Genomic DNA, 13,558 nt, shown 5'->3' on the forward strand with positions numbered 1-13,558 from the left:
CCATCACCTTCCTCATTCTCCTCCCCAACACCCCCCCCCCAACACACACACACACACACACACACACACACACACACATACACACACATGCTCCTGTACTTTTTCAAATGCCCACTTAACACTGAGGACTGAAAAAAACAGAACAAGTGCTCACTGAGTCACTCACCAAAGAAGCTGCCTGTGCTGACTGAGCCCCAGTGAAGCCCAAGCTGGGACCGTTGCTGTCAGGGCAGTATCTCTGTCAACGGTCCCCTAACATTTCAAGGGACCGGGAGTGTCTGTTTATTGAAAACTGCCACTCACCAGCTAGTTCCGGGAAACCTGCGCGGACCAGCTCTTCATACAGGTGCTTGACCGGCGCGTCCGGAAGATCTGCAGCCAGATGAGCAGAGCCCGGTGGCCGTGTTCACGGAAGCTGTCCTGTGCTGTGCCACACACGCAAGGTCAGAGGCAAAGCACCACCTGCTGCTGCTGCTGTCTCTCTGTGACTGGGATCTCAAGTCTGACTGTAACTCCTCCGTGGCTGCTCTTCTGGTGAGGGTTGGATCAAAGCCCCAGGGGACGGAAGCCCTTCCAGCTGCCCCCACGGGTGCTGCTTGAGGGCGACCAGCTTTGGGACTCGCTCCAGCACTGGCCATGCACCCCTGTAGGAGCGGACTAAAGATTTCACAGCCGCACCCCTGCCCTGCGGGAAGGGACAATCTTAATGAGACGTGGAGCTTTTTAAACTCAAACTTAAAGTGCCGATACCACCTGGGGATCTTGTGAAAATGCACCTTCTGATTCAGTCAGTCTGGGGTGACGCCCTGCATGTCTGATAAGCTTTCGGCTGCTGATGCTGCTGCTGCTGCCCGTTACCCACACTCTGAGCAGCAAGCAGGTAGCTACCTGCCACTCCAGTTTCTGGTGGAAGTCTGCATTCCCACCCTCTTCTGGGCCTGTGAGTGCTGGGCAAATACTCCCTGGATATCTGACCCCTGAGAAGTGTGGGGGACGTGCTGGGATGTGGAGACGAGAAGCCACTGGGATACCAGTAGGAGGTCACAGTCACAAACACAGGACAGGCTTCTGGCTCGGTGGAGGGTGTGCCCAGGAGCTGGGCCTGAGCTCAGGAAGGAAGTTCGTGGGACAGACTGTTGGAGGGGCCGGCGTTTCAGGGAGAGCGAACTGCGCACACAAAGAACGTACTCCTAGGTGAATCCTCTAATCTTGCCCTTGCCCAACTAATTTTCTTTAAATACCATCGTTAACATGCCATGCCTCTGTTCCAAAGTCCACCAACTCCCTGGTGCCATTACCTGAGTGATATAAGTGGATTGAGAATGTTACTGTTATCATGCCAACGAGGGTACAAACTGCATCAAACATGTGCCATGGCTTACTGAGCCAATGGACCTCACCTGGCAGAGGCGGACCCCGTGTAGGCACTCTGCAGTGTTGGCCTGAAACATTTTAAATCCCCCTACCCTGATGGCAAGTACTCTGAGGGCACACTATATTTCCAAACCATTTCTTTAGGCCAAGAGCGATTTCCGGAAGACAACTTTCCTAAAGACTTCACAGAACATACATGTCTAATTAGCAACAAAGGAGAAGTAATGAAGAATTCTTTTCAGAAACTATAGTCAATATTCAATATTTTCCTTTTTTTTTCACATGAAAATGTATCCTAGAATTCGCCATAAAAAGCACCATAGCTTGTGGTACAAGTAGCATGGGATCAGGGGATGTGTTTCTGTGTCTACAATCCCCAGCAGTCAGCAGTGCAAGTCAACGATAGCATGGGGCCTGCTCCCATCTCATGATACCCACGTATGGAAATTGCTGTACGTAGAAAGTTTTCCCAAGGAGAGTGTTTGCTTCTTTGTTTATAAAGTTAATTAGTTGATTAGTGCCAAGCAAGCTTCCTATCTTTCCTAGGTTTGGGCCAAATCATTAAAAAGCAAAGCGAAGGCCTCCAGCTGACATGACCTCACTAGTTCTGACAGCTGGGGTCTGGCTAAATGATTCCATGGCTTGGCATCCTCTGAGAGAGCCCCGAGTCTGTGTCCCTGGCACTTGCCTGGAAGATCTGCCACCGGGAAGGACTGCTGTTCCCAACACTGAATGCCTCTGCCCACATCGCCTGGGGGTGCTCACCTGACCACTGCTCCTCGATGGCTCTGATCTGGTCATCTGTGAAGTCCATGCTCGGGCCAGCCTCTGCCACTCGTTGGCCTTCAGCTGACGATAAGCCAGGTTCCAGAGGAGACTGCGAATATGCCTGGTCTGCTGGCTGTGGTCTTGCTTGAATGTCAGAGGAAAGTTGGTTGGTGCGTCCCTGGTGCTCTCACCATGCTTCTAAATTGAAAGTAATGGTATCAAGTGATTTTAGGCATTTTCTGCTTATTGCCTTATTTCAGAGTAAATATTTTCAGATATAACTGGTAAGGGGGTAACCAAGACTACCTTTTCAATGTTATCTGTCATTGGATCATTTTTGTCATTCACGATGGAGACAAAAAAAAACCCCACAACTAATCCTGTAATAGGGTGCTGTTATCAGAATGTCCACAAGAGAGCACTATTGCAACTACTCCCTTACTAGGGAGCTGTTCTCAGAATGTCCATCAGACATTGCAACACCTCCCTGCAGGAAGAGAGCCCTCTAGGTCTATCATTGGGTCTTCTTTTCAGACTGGCAGAATTCATTACTAGCGAGCTGTTCTCAGAATGTGAGTACTGTCAGGAAATGTGAGTACTGTCAGGAAATGTGAGGGATGTTACAGTGTTGTGTCCCTTGTTTCTGTCACAACCCACTGCTATTTCCCCACCCCCAAAGAAAACAGAGGTGATGCCTTGGCTAAGGAAATATCACAACAAAAAATGCATTTTTGATGTATCGTCCTTCCTTACCTCTCTCCAGGCATAGTATCTTTCTGCTTTTATGAGCATGTCCACAACAAGGCTGTGGTTGCTCCGGGAGGCCACGGCCAAGGCAGTCTTTCCTTGCTGAAAGTTAAAAACGAAAGTGTCAGGTGGGATGGCCTAGTAGTTAGGAGCTCTAGTTTTAGAACAAGGGAGCCTGGGTACAAATCCTAACCCTACTGCTTCCTTGCATGGTGAACTTGGGCCAGTTCTTAGCTGCTCTCCATCTCAGTAACTACTTCATGGTGTAGTGGTGAGAGGTACATATGATAATGTATGTAATGCCCTTTAGGACATGTCATGCATGACACATGTAAATTGTCCAAGAAATGCTAGATACTGATAGTGTCTGGTGCTGTGTCAACTGGGCAAGGGAGAGAGTTTGGGCTAGGGACTCACAATCAACAAGTAATATTTTACACATGCTCTACCAACGAGAACCCCAACATTTCTCCAATTACCCCGGGTTCTCCCTGGCTCACTGCCCTGGGATGTCCTCAGCAAATAAATTACATGATTGTACATTTTCTCCTCCAAAGGCAGACTTAACCTGTGGCAGAGGCTTTAGCAAGTGGCCATGCCCCACCCTTCAATAGCCTTTCCTTCCTTTCTTCTATAGGAAGAGACCTCTTGGTTTTAGCTGGGCACTTGGCCACTCCAAACAATTCCTAGTCTCCCTTGTACTGAGTTCTGGCCAATGGTACATGCAACTTCTGGGAAGAATCTTTAAATAGAAGAGGGATATCATTCTCCTTCCTTTCCTCCTTCTCCTGGGTGGAATGCTGGCATGGCGGTAGGAACTTAAACAGCCCCCTTAGCCCAGGAAGCAGAAGTCATGCGTTAAGAAGGGTAGTGAGACAGAAAAGGGCTGGATTTTATTAAAAGTAATATCAATCATGACAACATGGCTGATTCATAGCACAGAATTCAGCTTGCTGGGCTCCTAACTAGAATTTGTTTTCTATTATATCATATTGTCTCTAACCAAGGATGAGGGTTGAAATCTTAACCAAATAGTCTGATAAATAAGGGCTATTCTAGACATAATTTGGAGCATGAGTGGCCTGGAGCTGTTATGGTACCTTAGATAAATTACAGAAGGCACACCTTTGTCAGGATGGATATAGCTCAAAGCCTGGCACACCGCTTTGCAAGCAGTGTACTCTAGATGTTTCCCCCTAGATTTTATGCAGTGCACAATCTAGACATCTAGACTTTTTTTTTTCCTGAGCAAAAGGGGCAGTTCCCTTTGTTTTGCCAACGACCCATGAAAAATTTGCTCACCAATCCTAACAAAAATTTAAATGAATGGTCAGACGTAACCCAAGAAGAAGCTCCAATCTTAGGAATGTATGTTTCTATGCTTAGGGATCCAGAAATTTATCCCAATAATTCTCTCACATCTGACTATTTGCAACTCCCAAATGATTTGGCTGTTAGGGCAGGCACTAAGACCCAGGTGAGCCTAAAAATTAGGGCTGAAAGTAATCAACTTCTAATCAAAAGAGACAGTAATGGAATTAGGAAGAACTGCATTTTGCAGGCCTTTAGCAAGCCTCTAATTATACGTTGTCTGAATTCTGGCTTGTGACGCAATTTGCATCACCGTCATTAGCCTATTTGGGGAAGGCAGCATTCTGAGAGCCAGTTTTCAGGCTCACAGAAAACCTTTCCTGGGCCCGGCCAGCGTGCTCAGTGGTTGAGTGTCGACTTATGGACCAGGAATTCATGGTTGAATTCCCAGTCAGGACATATGCCCGGGTTGAGGGCTCCATCCCCAGTGCGGGAGGCAGCCGATCGATGATTCTCTCTCATCACTGATGTTTCTATCTCTCTATCCCTCTTCCTCTCTGAAGTCATTAAAAATATGTATTTTTTTAAAAGAAACCCTTTCCCCCGAGTGTGTGCTGGAGTGGAAATCCAAGCACTTATGCTATTAAGGGTGGAAGGCCCTCAGGGAGCCTTGTGATAGATCAGGCCCAGAGAACAGGTTTCTGGGAAAGTCAGATGTATACCAAACCTTGACTCCTTTTTTTTCCATCCAGGTCAGAAACAGTCACTTATCTTTGGTAAAAAAAAAAAATGTGGGAGCAGATAGAAAAAGGTATCTTTTACTTATTAATTCAATATGTATTTGGTGCCAACTATATTCTAGACACTGAGAGGAAAGAGAGAGGAGGAGAAAATCAAATTGTGAGGTCTTGTAAACTGTGGGCTATTGTTCTGAAAACAAAGTCAAGCCGTAGTATTAATAGTGTTTACGCGAATAGCCAGGCCACTAGCACCAAGGGACCCAACATGAAGTCCCTGCCAATGCTATATAGATTCTCCACCCACAAGATTGCCCTGGAGGTGTTATGTATTAGTGAAAAAGTAGGATAAGGTACAAAAAGAAAGCATAGGAAAATACTAACACTAAATGTTAATACTAATCCTAAATGTTATCAGAAGCTAATGAGCTACAACTCGTGAGATTCCACCTAAGTCATGGAATTATGGGTGGTTGTGTTTTCCTTATGCTTTTCTATGTTTTCCAGATTGTCGACAGAGGAACTGTATTATTTTTATTATCAGAAAAAAAAGAGTTAATTAAAAAAAACTGACATACAGAGAAGAGTGAAATAGCATATCACTGCTCCCAATCCTAAAAATGTGCACCGTGTGATTCCGAAGTAGAGTGGGGTGATTGCACTGGGAACTAGGGGTGTGCCGAGCTGGTGAGCCGTCCGGGTGAAGACAAGGACGGGAAAGCACCGGACAACCGAGCAGCCAGGAGCCGGGGCTTTGAAGCCAGGCTCTTACTATGTCATTAACATTTCTCAAATCTTGTCTTAAAAGCAGGGTTTTTTGTCCCCTTCACAGAAGACATGTGAGGACTGAAGGAAGATGGCTTGTGTGAGCAACTCACAGGGCTGCCACCAGCAGTTGGAAGCTTTTCCATCACTCAGTAAAGCTGGAACCTGATGGACAGTCATCCCGCTATCCTCCCATGGCTGAGCCTGCGTTCCTTCATCAAACAAGTCTGCATAAAAGCCAAAAGGTGGAAGCACCCAAATGTCCAAATACCTCTCTCCAGGCATAGTATCTTGGAGATGCTATGTATATGTTTGCTTACCTATACACACACACTGAGTGGCCAGATTATTATTGCAGCTCTGTTTATAACAGTAAAAGCTTAGGAACAACTTAAATGGCCATCAGCTGAGGATTAAATTACCATATGTCCATACCACACTCTATTATTCATTTGTGTAAAAAAGAATGAAGAAACTCTCCACGTACTAATATGGGACCATCACCACTTTATCTTGTTAAAGCAAAAAAGCTACATGCAGAACAATATGTAGAGGTATATCACCACTGTGCAAAAAGGACAGAGGAATCAAAGAAGAGTATAATATATTTATGTTTGCTTACCTATGCAGAAAGAAACTCTAGAAAGGACAGAAAAATGTATAATAATGGCTACATATGTCAAGGGTAGTATGGGAACCAGACAAACAGGGACAGGGGTGAGCGGGAAGTTTTTACTGTCAAGCCTTTACTAGTTATACACTGAGTGGCCAGATTATTATGATCTCTGAACACATAATAATCTGGCCACTCAGTGTATATGGTGGGGGTGAGGGCATGAGTGGGGGGTTTGGGGGGCAATGGGGCGATAAGGACACATATGTAATACCTTAATCGATAAAGAAAAAAAAATGAAACAAACAAACAAACAAAAAAAGGATAGGAAGTTACATGTTTAACAAGGAGACTCATTAGATCAGTAGTTCCCAACCTTTTTTTGGCCATGCCCACCTAATCACCTCTAAAATCCTGATGCCCCCCTGCCCCGTGACATATAATTCTTATTATTCAAAAAGTAAATTCCTATTCATGTGGAGGAAGACTAAAAGGCCATTAACTTGGTCTAAACAAGCTTCCAAAGAACATGGCATCCATGAAAAAAATAAAATAAAAGAATGAAAGGACAGTTGAAACACTGAGGAAGAAATCAATAAGAAATTGTTTAAAAAAATAATAATATGAAGTGATTTGGAAAAAATAGTAAATAAAGTTTCAAAACATATAATAGAGAACTGAAATGCATAAATATGTCACAATATATATTTACATACTGTATATGAGGCCCCTAGAGCCATAAGAAATGCAAAAAATTCACTGTTAGTAACTCCTTCTCAAATTGCGCCCCCTGTGAGGTGTGTGCCCACATCAGGAACCACTGCATTAGATGAACTATGGTATGCCCATATATTGGAATAGTAGGCAACTATTAAAAATAGTTTTTAAAAAGTGATTTCAATATGAGGTGCCTAGAATAGTCAAGTTCATAGGGACGGGAAGTAGAATGGTGGTTGCCAGGGGCTGAGGGGAGGAGTCTGGGGGGTTACTATTTAATGGGAATAGCGTTTCAGTTTGGGAACGATGAATGGTTGTGATAGTTGCACAACAATGTGAATATACTTAATGCCACTGATCTGTACCTTTACAAATGGTGAAAAAGGTAAATGTTATGTCATGCATATTTTGCCACAATAAAAAATGGTTTCAAATATTATTTTTTAAAATGAAAAAAAAAAACTTATTTAACATTAAAAGCCTTAGGAAACAAGGAAACAACACTGTATTTAGCCAAGCTCAAATATATCTCAATTTATATAAGAAAATACATCCATGATCTTAAGAATGATAATATCTAGATAGTGGGATCAGAAGTTACTTTCATTCTCCATCCTCTTCTATTTTGTAAATTTCCTGCATTGTAATATATAAAAGACTATGGGACTTCTAATTTCTTTCTGGAACAATCGTTTTCCTATTAAGAGGATGAGAGTGTCTCAAAGAATATCTGAAATCGTAAGAAGCCACCCATCTTAATCTACCACCCAAAGTTATGCTGATGTGAAACATTCCTAAAATATTGGGACAGAACATTGGTTGTGATGTAGCCCCACCCCTAAACCAGAGAAAGGAAGCAACGTCCCCAGGGTTACACAGCTGGGCAATAATCTAGGCCAGTACTCTTCTTACCAGCGCACAGGGTCAATGTGCTTAGGGTATTCGCATAATTAATATCAAAACACACTTATTAAAGGCTCTTGGATGGCAGTGTGCCCCTCAGGGGGATCATCATCCCAGACACTGCACTTACACTGACAAACCTACCGAAGGCCTAGACCAGTGGTCGGCAAACCGCAGCTCGCGAGGCACACGCGGCTCTTTGGCCCCTTGAGTGTGGCTCTTCCACAAAATACCACGTGTGGGCGTGCACGTACAGTGCGATTGAAACTTCGTGGCCCATGCGCAGAAGTCGGTTTTTGGCCTGGGCGAGTCTATTTTGAAGAAGTGGTTCTAACGACGAGCCACACTCAAGGAGCCACTGCATGTGGCTCATGAGCCGCAGTTTGCCGACCACTGGCCTAGACCAACGTGGAAGGGAGACACACGTATAAAACATCAAATCCTCGTAAAAGCTCATGTAACAGTGCTGCTGTAAGTCTAGGGAGGCAGGAGATGCGCCAAAATGCTAACAAGAGTTCTCCTTCTTTGGGGAGATTACAAATAAATTATAAGTTTTTAGCTTATTTATGTTTTCTTATTTTTATATACTAAGTGCATTCCTGGTCTAACAAAAAATTAAAACAATCAAATCTGGTTTTATAACTGTACTAGAGGCCCGGTGCACAAAATAAATTTGTGCATGGGGGAGGTCCCCTCAGCCCAGCCTGCACCCTCTCCAATCCGGGACCCCTCGGGGGATGTCCGACTGCCAGTTTAGGCCCAATCCAGGGGATGGGCCTAAACCGGCAGTTGGACATCCCTCTCACAATCCTGGACCACTGGCTCCTACTTGTTCACCTGCCTGCCTGCCTGATCACCCCCAACTGCCCCTCCTGCCAGCCTAATCACCCCAACTGCCCCCCTACCAGCCTGGTCGCCCCTCACAGCCCTCCCACTGGCCTGGTCACCCCACACAGCCTACTGTTCAGTCATTTGGTCGTCCCTCACAGCCCCCCCTCTGGCCTGGTTGCCCCTCACAGCCCCCCATCCCCCACACTGGCCTGGTCGCCCCATGCAGCCTGCTTGTTCAGTTGTTTGGTTGTCCCTCACTAACCTCCCTGCCGGCCTGGTCGTAGGCAGCCCTCTTGTGAGGGTGTGAGGGTTAATTTGCATATTATCTCTTTATTATATAGGATAGTAACCTAACATACCCTCCTTCTCTGGAGTGGATCTAGTTGGAAAAGCCGAGGGCGTTAACATAGTTGAGCACATAAATATATTTAATAACAAGAGGAGTTTTTCTTCCCCCAAACTTTTGGGATAGTAGAAGATGGGGGAGGAGGAAGGTCCCGGGGGAAGGAAGGCACAGAAGGGCAATAGTCTCCATCAGCTCAGGGCACAGGTGAGCTCCGAGGAGAAGAGGACACAGATCTGAGTGGGTGCCCTGGGTTGACAGATGTGCAGCAGGTTAGCTGGCACCCCCGCCGACCTGGCCGGCTCCACCCAGGGCACAGCCGAGGCTTCTCTGGGAAGAGGCAGCCAGAAAGGCGGGGGGGGGGAGGGGGGGGCGCGCCCAGAGGTCTTTGTCCTCGGGATTCTGGGAGGGCTCCTCTCCCGAGAGCTTCCCTTCCCGTTCCCTTCTAGCAGCTCCTGGGAGAGGGCAGCCGACTGAGAGCAGGCCCCGAGAGACAGTGCCCATCCCCATCCTCTTCACTCTTCCACCCCCACATGTCCATTTCCAGCCAGAGAGGGATTCCTTTTATGGGGTATTCGATGCTGCTCCAGTGGCTTGAAGTCATGGTGATTTTTACTCCAAGATTTTGCCTCTGGGCTAAAATACTGTCTATAATATAGAAACAAAGCTTCCTTCTTGCTCCCCCCGCCCCAATTACAACATCTCAATTGGGGATGTAGCTTTTCATTTAAAGAGCCTCTGGGAACTTACCTCTGAGCTACTGATCATCTATCAGAAATGCCAGGCCCATTAAATAAACGTACTGGCAGAACCCCGCTTGTGTGTTTGAAAAAGATGAAGTATTTGTGTGCAGGTTACAGAGAAAAAAAAGGATAAAAAGAATGTGCACATTCCTCTCAGGAAATTTTAGAGCACCTTGAACTTGATCAAAACTATCCCTAAACACACACTGTGCTGAAACATATAAGGAAAGAGACACTCCAAGGTTCTGACTTGCTTGACTTACCTGATTTAAGATGTCAATGTCATGCTGTGCACTTAATAAGCTGATGACCACCGTGATGTGGTTGTTGATAACAGCTAAATGAAGGGCGGACGCCTTAGGCTACAGAAAGACCCAAAAATTTCAGATACAAACATTCTGGCTTCCTCATTCATAGAAAAAAGTGACTCGTTTCAGCAGACACTTCCTAATCCTCTGAGTACCGACTTGACCAGCACAGCGACTGACCCCAAGTCCGTGCTCAGCAGTCATCTCCATCCCAAGGCTGGGCAGCAAACCTGCTCACCAGTGACCAGTTTCCCCGCTTCATTCCTTCTAGAACCCTAAGCTGAAGCCCAGGCTCTTTTCAGGAGACTAGGGACTGAGTGGTGAGCACGGCTCATTCTCAGGAATCTTCCAGTCTAGTGGGATAAGCAAATATTAGCTGGTGTTGGTTTGTTTGTTAGTCACAAAATAAATATACAATTACATGTTATGAGAAGTGCTTTGGAGGGAAAGTAGAGAGTAGCAGGAGAGCATATGCGGGAGTGGGCAGAGGGTGAGCAAGGGAGAGGGGAGACAGACGGGCCGGCCGGCGGGGAATGTGAAGGGAAGGCTTTCTGCGCAGGCCCCGTCTGCTCAGGAAAACCTCCTCTCTTGACACACTGAGCACGAAAAAAAGAAAGAACAAGTATCCCTCCTCCCAGGGAGTGGGCTGTGTCCTTCCTGCTGGGACCGCCGGCCTTGCTGGGGCCCAGCCCCTCCTGAGGAAAGGGAAGCATCTCTGGATGGACCGGGCAAGTTCAGAGCCAATTCCTCAACGCCGTTCTCCAAAAACTACCAGCCCTGGTTGAAATCACATCGCTTCTCTGGAGTTCATACAACAAAGAGTAATGGTTAAGCAAGATCCGAGGAAATAATATTCCCACAGGAGAAAAGAAAACAGGGTGAAAAATAGAGGAATGTTTCCCATCTAATTCCAGCACAGAGAACCTTTGTAAGTTTTACCAAAGCCAACTCAAACTTCAGAAAACCTAAATCAGCATAAAGGGTTGGCTTTCAAAAGAAAAACAAGATGGTTCCTGAAGGAGGGAAAACGATCTTTCTCCTTCCTATTGACAGCAGCTTCATCGTTTGCCCAGGCTGATAAATTTAATACAAGAAGAACGGCATCTCTAGACACAGGAGAACGTTTTCTTACAGCAAATACAAATGTTTAAACCACACAGATTTCATTTTGTTCAGGAACTTCAATGACTTTCTAAAATTCATTCCTCGGATTTTATTTCTCAAGATTAAGACTCCGTCTCCAAAAGAAGTCAGTCGGCCTTCCCAGAAAGAATCCCTTCTTTGTGAACACCCATCCCCACCGCGTATCTGCGAGGAGCATCTCCCACACGCCGGCCTCACAGCGCCACCGTCAAAGCCCGAGCTATTGGAATGGACTCACTTTCACCTTCTGGTGCAGATCAGCGTTCTCACCGAGAAGAAGGCTGACAAGGGATGCGTGGCCATCCTGGGTTGCTATCTGCAAAGCACTGGGATTGAGCTGCAAGAAACAGGTGGAAAGAGCACGGAGGGATTCCCGTTAGAATCCGGCATGCTTTCTGGCATTCATCACATGGCAGTCAATTAATTCAATGAAATAGCATGACTATTTAACAAAGAAAATCCAATGTGTTCTCGATAATTTGGGGAGGTTCTGTGTTGCTTCTACATGTTTTCCATTCAAGAGTCAGAGGACTACATGCCTCAGGCAAATATGGGTTAAATCTCTGTTTCCCTTCTCCAGGAAGCACAAAGTAGACTAGAGCCAAGTCTTCTCTCTATATACCCTGCAACACCGCCCCCCCCACATACCCCTCCCCCGCCTTGAGCCAAAATAGCTGACATGATATTGGTCCCAAGAAACGCCTCAGCACTCTCCTGCCTCCTTGCGTGTTTGCTAGCAGCTCTCCCCTTTGCCAAAGCTCAGCATGACTGATACTAAGGGAACGCTGGCCCTTTTTCTCAACCCCTGTACCACCTCCTCCCCTCCACTGCCAGCAGCTGCCTCTTACAGCTCCCTGTGCTCAAGTGCCTTCACTCAGTGCCCACACTAGATGTCAAACTGCTTTAGGTCAGGGCCTACTCTTGACTACCCTGCCCTCTCTCACAAGGCCTAGCAGGTGCCTTGCAATAATACAAGGCCAAACATAGCTACTGTTTAATTCACTGTAGGATTGCTACACAGTTTTCAGGCCCTCCAAATAAGGATGCTGTAGGAGAGTATGTCTTCCTAAAATGGCTGCACAAGTATCTCCTCTCCCACATGCTCTTCTGCAGCGTGACCCTGCCACACCCCCATCAAACAGTGGAGTTTATTTATTCGCCCCCTTGAATCTGGGTAGACCTTGTAACTGCTCTGACTAATAGAATATGGCAGAAGTGACAGTGTGCCAGTGCCAGGTGTGGCCCCTACCTGGCCTGGCAGCTTCTGCTTCCTACCTCATGGGAGCAGTTGCCATGCCGTGTGAAGACCAAGGCATGTGGGGACACCACATGTTGGTCCTCTGCCAGGCTTGTGAGTGAGCCACTGTGGACATCCACCTCAGTTAAGCCTTCAGATGACGGAAGGCCTGACTGACATCTCACTGCAACCACATAATAGGCCTAGAGTAAGAATCTCCCAGCTGGGCCCCGTCAACCCTCAGAGCCTCAAAAGATAATAAAGCATTGTTTTAAGCCACTGCACTTTGGGTTGGTTTGTTATGAAGCAACAGGTAAGTGGAACAGATGCTAACAGGAATAATATGCATTCTGACCAACTAGTCTAGCATGAGCTGATATCAAATGCCTGTATGACCTCTCAGATATGGGCCACTTTGTCTTCCTCTATGAAAATGACATTACCACCTATATTAGTTTTTTATGGCTATTATTAACAAAGCTCCATAAACTTAGCGGCTTACACAATGCAAATATATTATCTTACTGGTCTGAAAGTCAGAAGTCTGAAATGGGTCCTACTGGAAGGAAATAAAGGCCTTTTTGGAGGCTTTCAGAAGAACCCATATCTTTGCCTTTTCCGTTTTATAGAAGCCACGCACATCCCTTGGTTCACGGCCCCCTTCCTCCATCTTCAAAGCTGGCAAGGGTGCGCTGAGTCCTTCTCACGTCGCCTCCCTCTGACCTCTTGGCCTGCCTCCCTCGTCCGCTTTAAAGGACCCTTGTGATTACATCAGCATCGACTAGATAATCCAGGATCATCTCATTTTAAGGTCAGATGATGAGCAAGCTTAATTCCCTCTGCACCCTAAATTCCCCTTTGCCAGGTAGCATAACATATTCACAGATTCCAAGGATTAGGCTGTGAGGGCTGTTGTTCTGCCTATCACACCTCCCTATCTCTTTCTCACAAAACACAGCAATACTGGGAAAATAAATGAGCTAGTAAATGTGTATAGTAATCATAATTATCATCCTAT

At 46.1% G+C, this 13,558-nt stretch overlaps 1 protein-coding gene across 1 annotated transcript in view; it reads right to left on the reverse strand.

Annotated features, from left to right (window-relative positions):
- ANKDD1B (ankyrin repeat and death domain containing 1B) overlaps positions 1 to 13,558 on the reverse strand; it is a 46,311-nt gene that overhangs the window by 797 nt on the left and 31,956 nt on the right. Inside the window, 7 exon segments of the mRNA XM_054714345.1 lie at positions 304 to 372; positions 375 to 425; positions 2,140 to 2,184; positions 2,187 to 2,340; positions 2,896 to 2,991; positions 10,116 to 10,214; positions 11,542 to 11,640. Coding sequence (XP_054570320.1) covers positions 304 to 372; positions 375 to 425; positions 2,140 to 2,184; positions 2,187 to 2,340; positions 2,896 to 2,991; positions 10,116 to 10,214; positions 11,542 to 11,640 — 613 coding nt within the window.

The sequence above is a fragment of the Eptesicus fuscus genome, chromosome 4 (assembly GCF_027574615.1).
Source record: "Eptesicus fuscus isolate TK198812 chromosome 4, DD_ASM_mEF_20220401, whole genome shotgun sequence".
NCBI classification, from domain to species: Eukaryota; Metazoa; Chordata; class Mammalia; order Chiroptera; family Vespertilionidae; genus Eptesicus; species Eptesicus fuscus.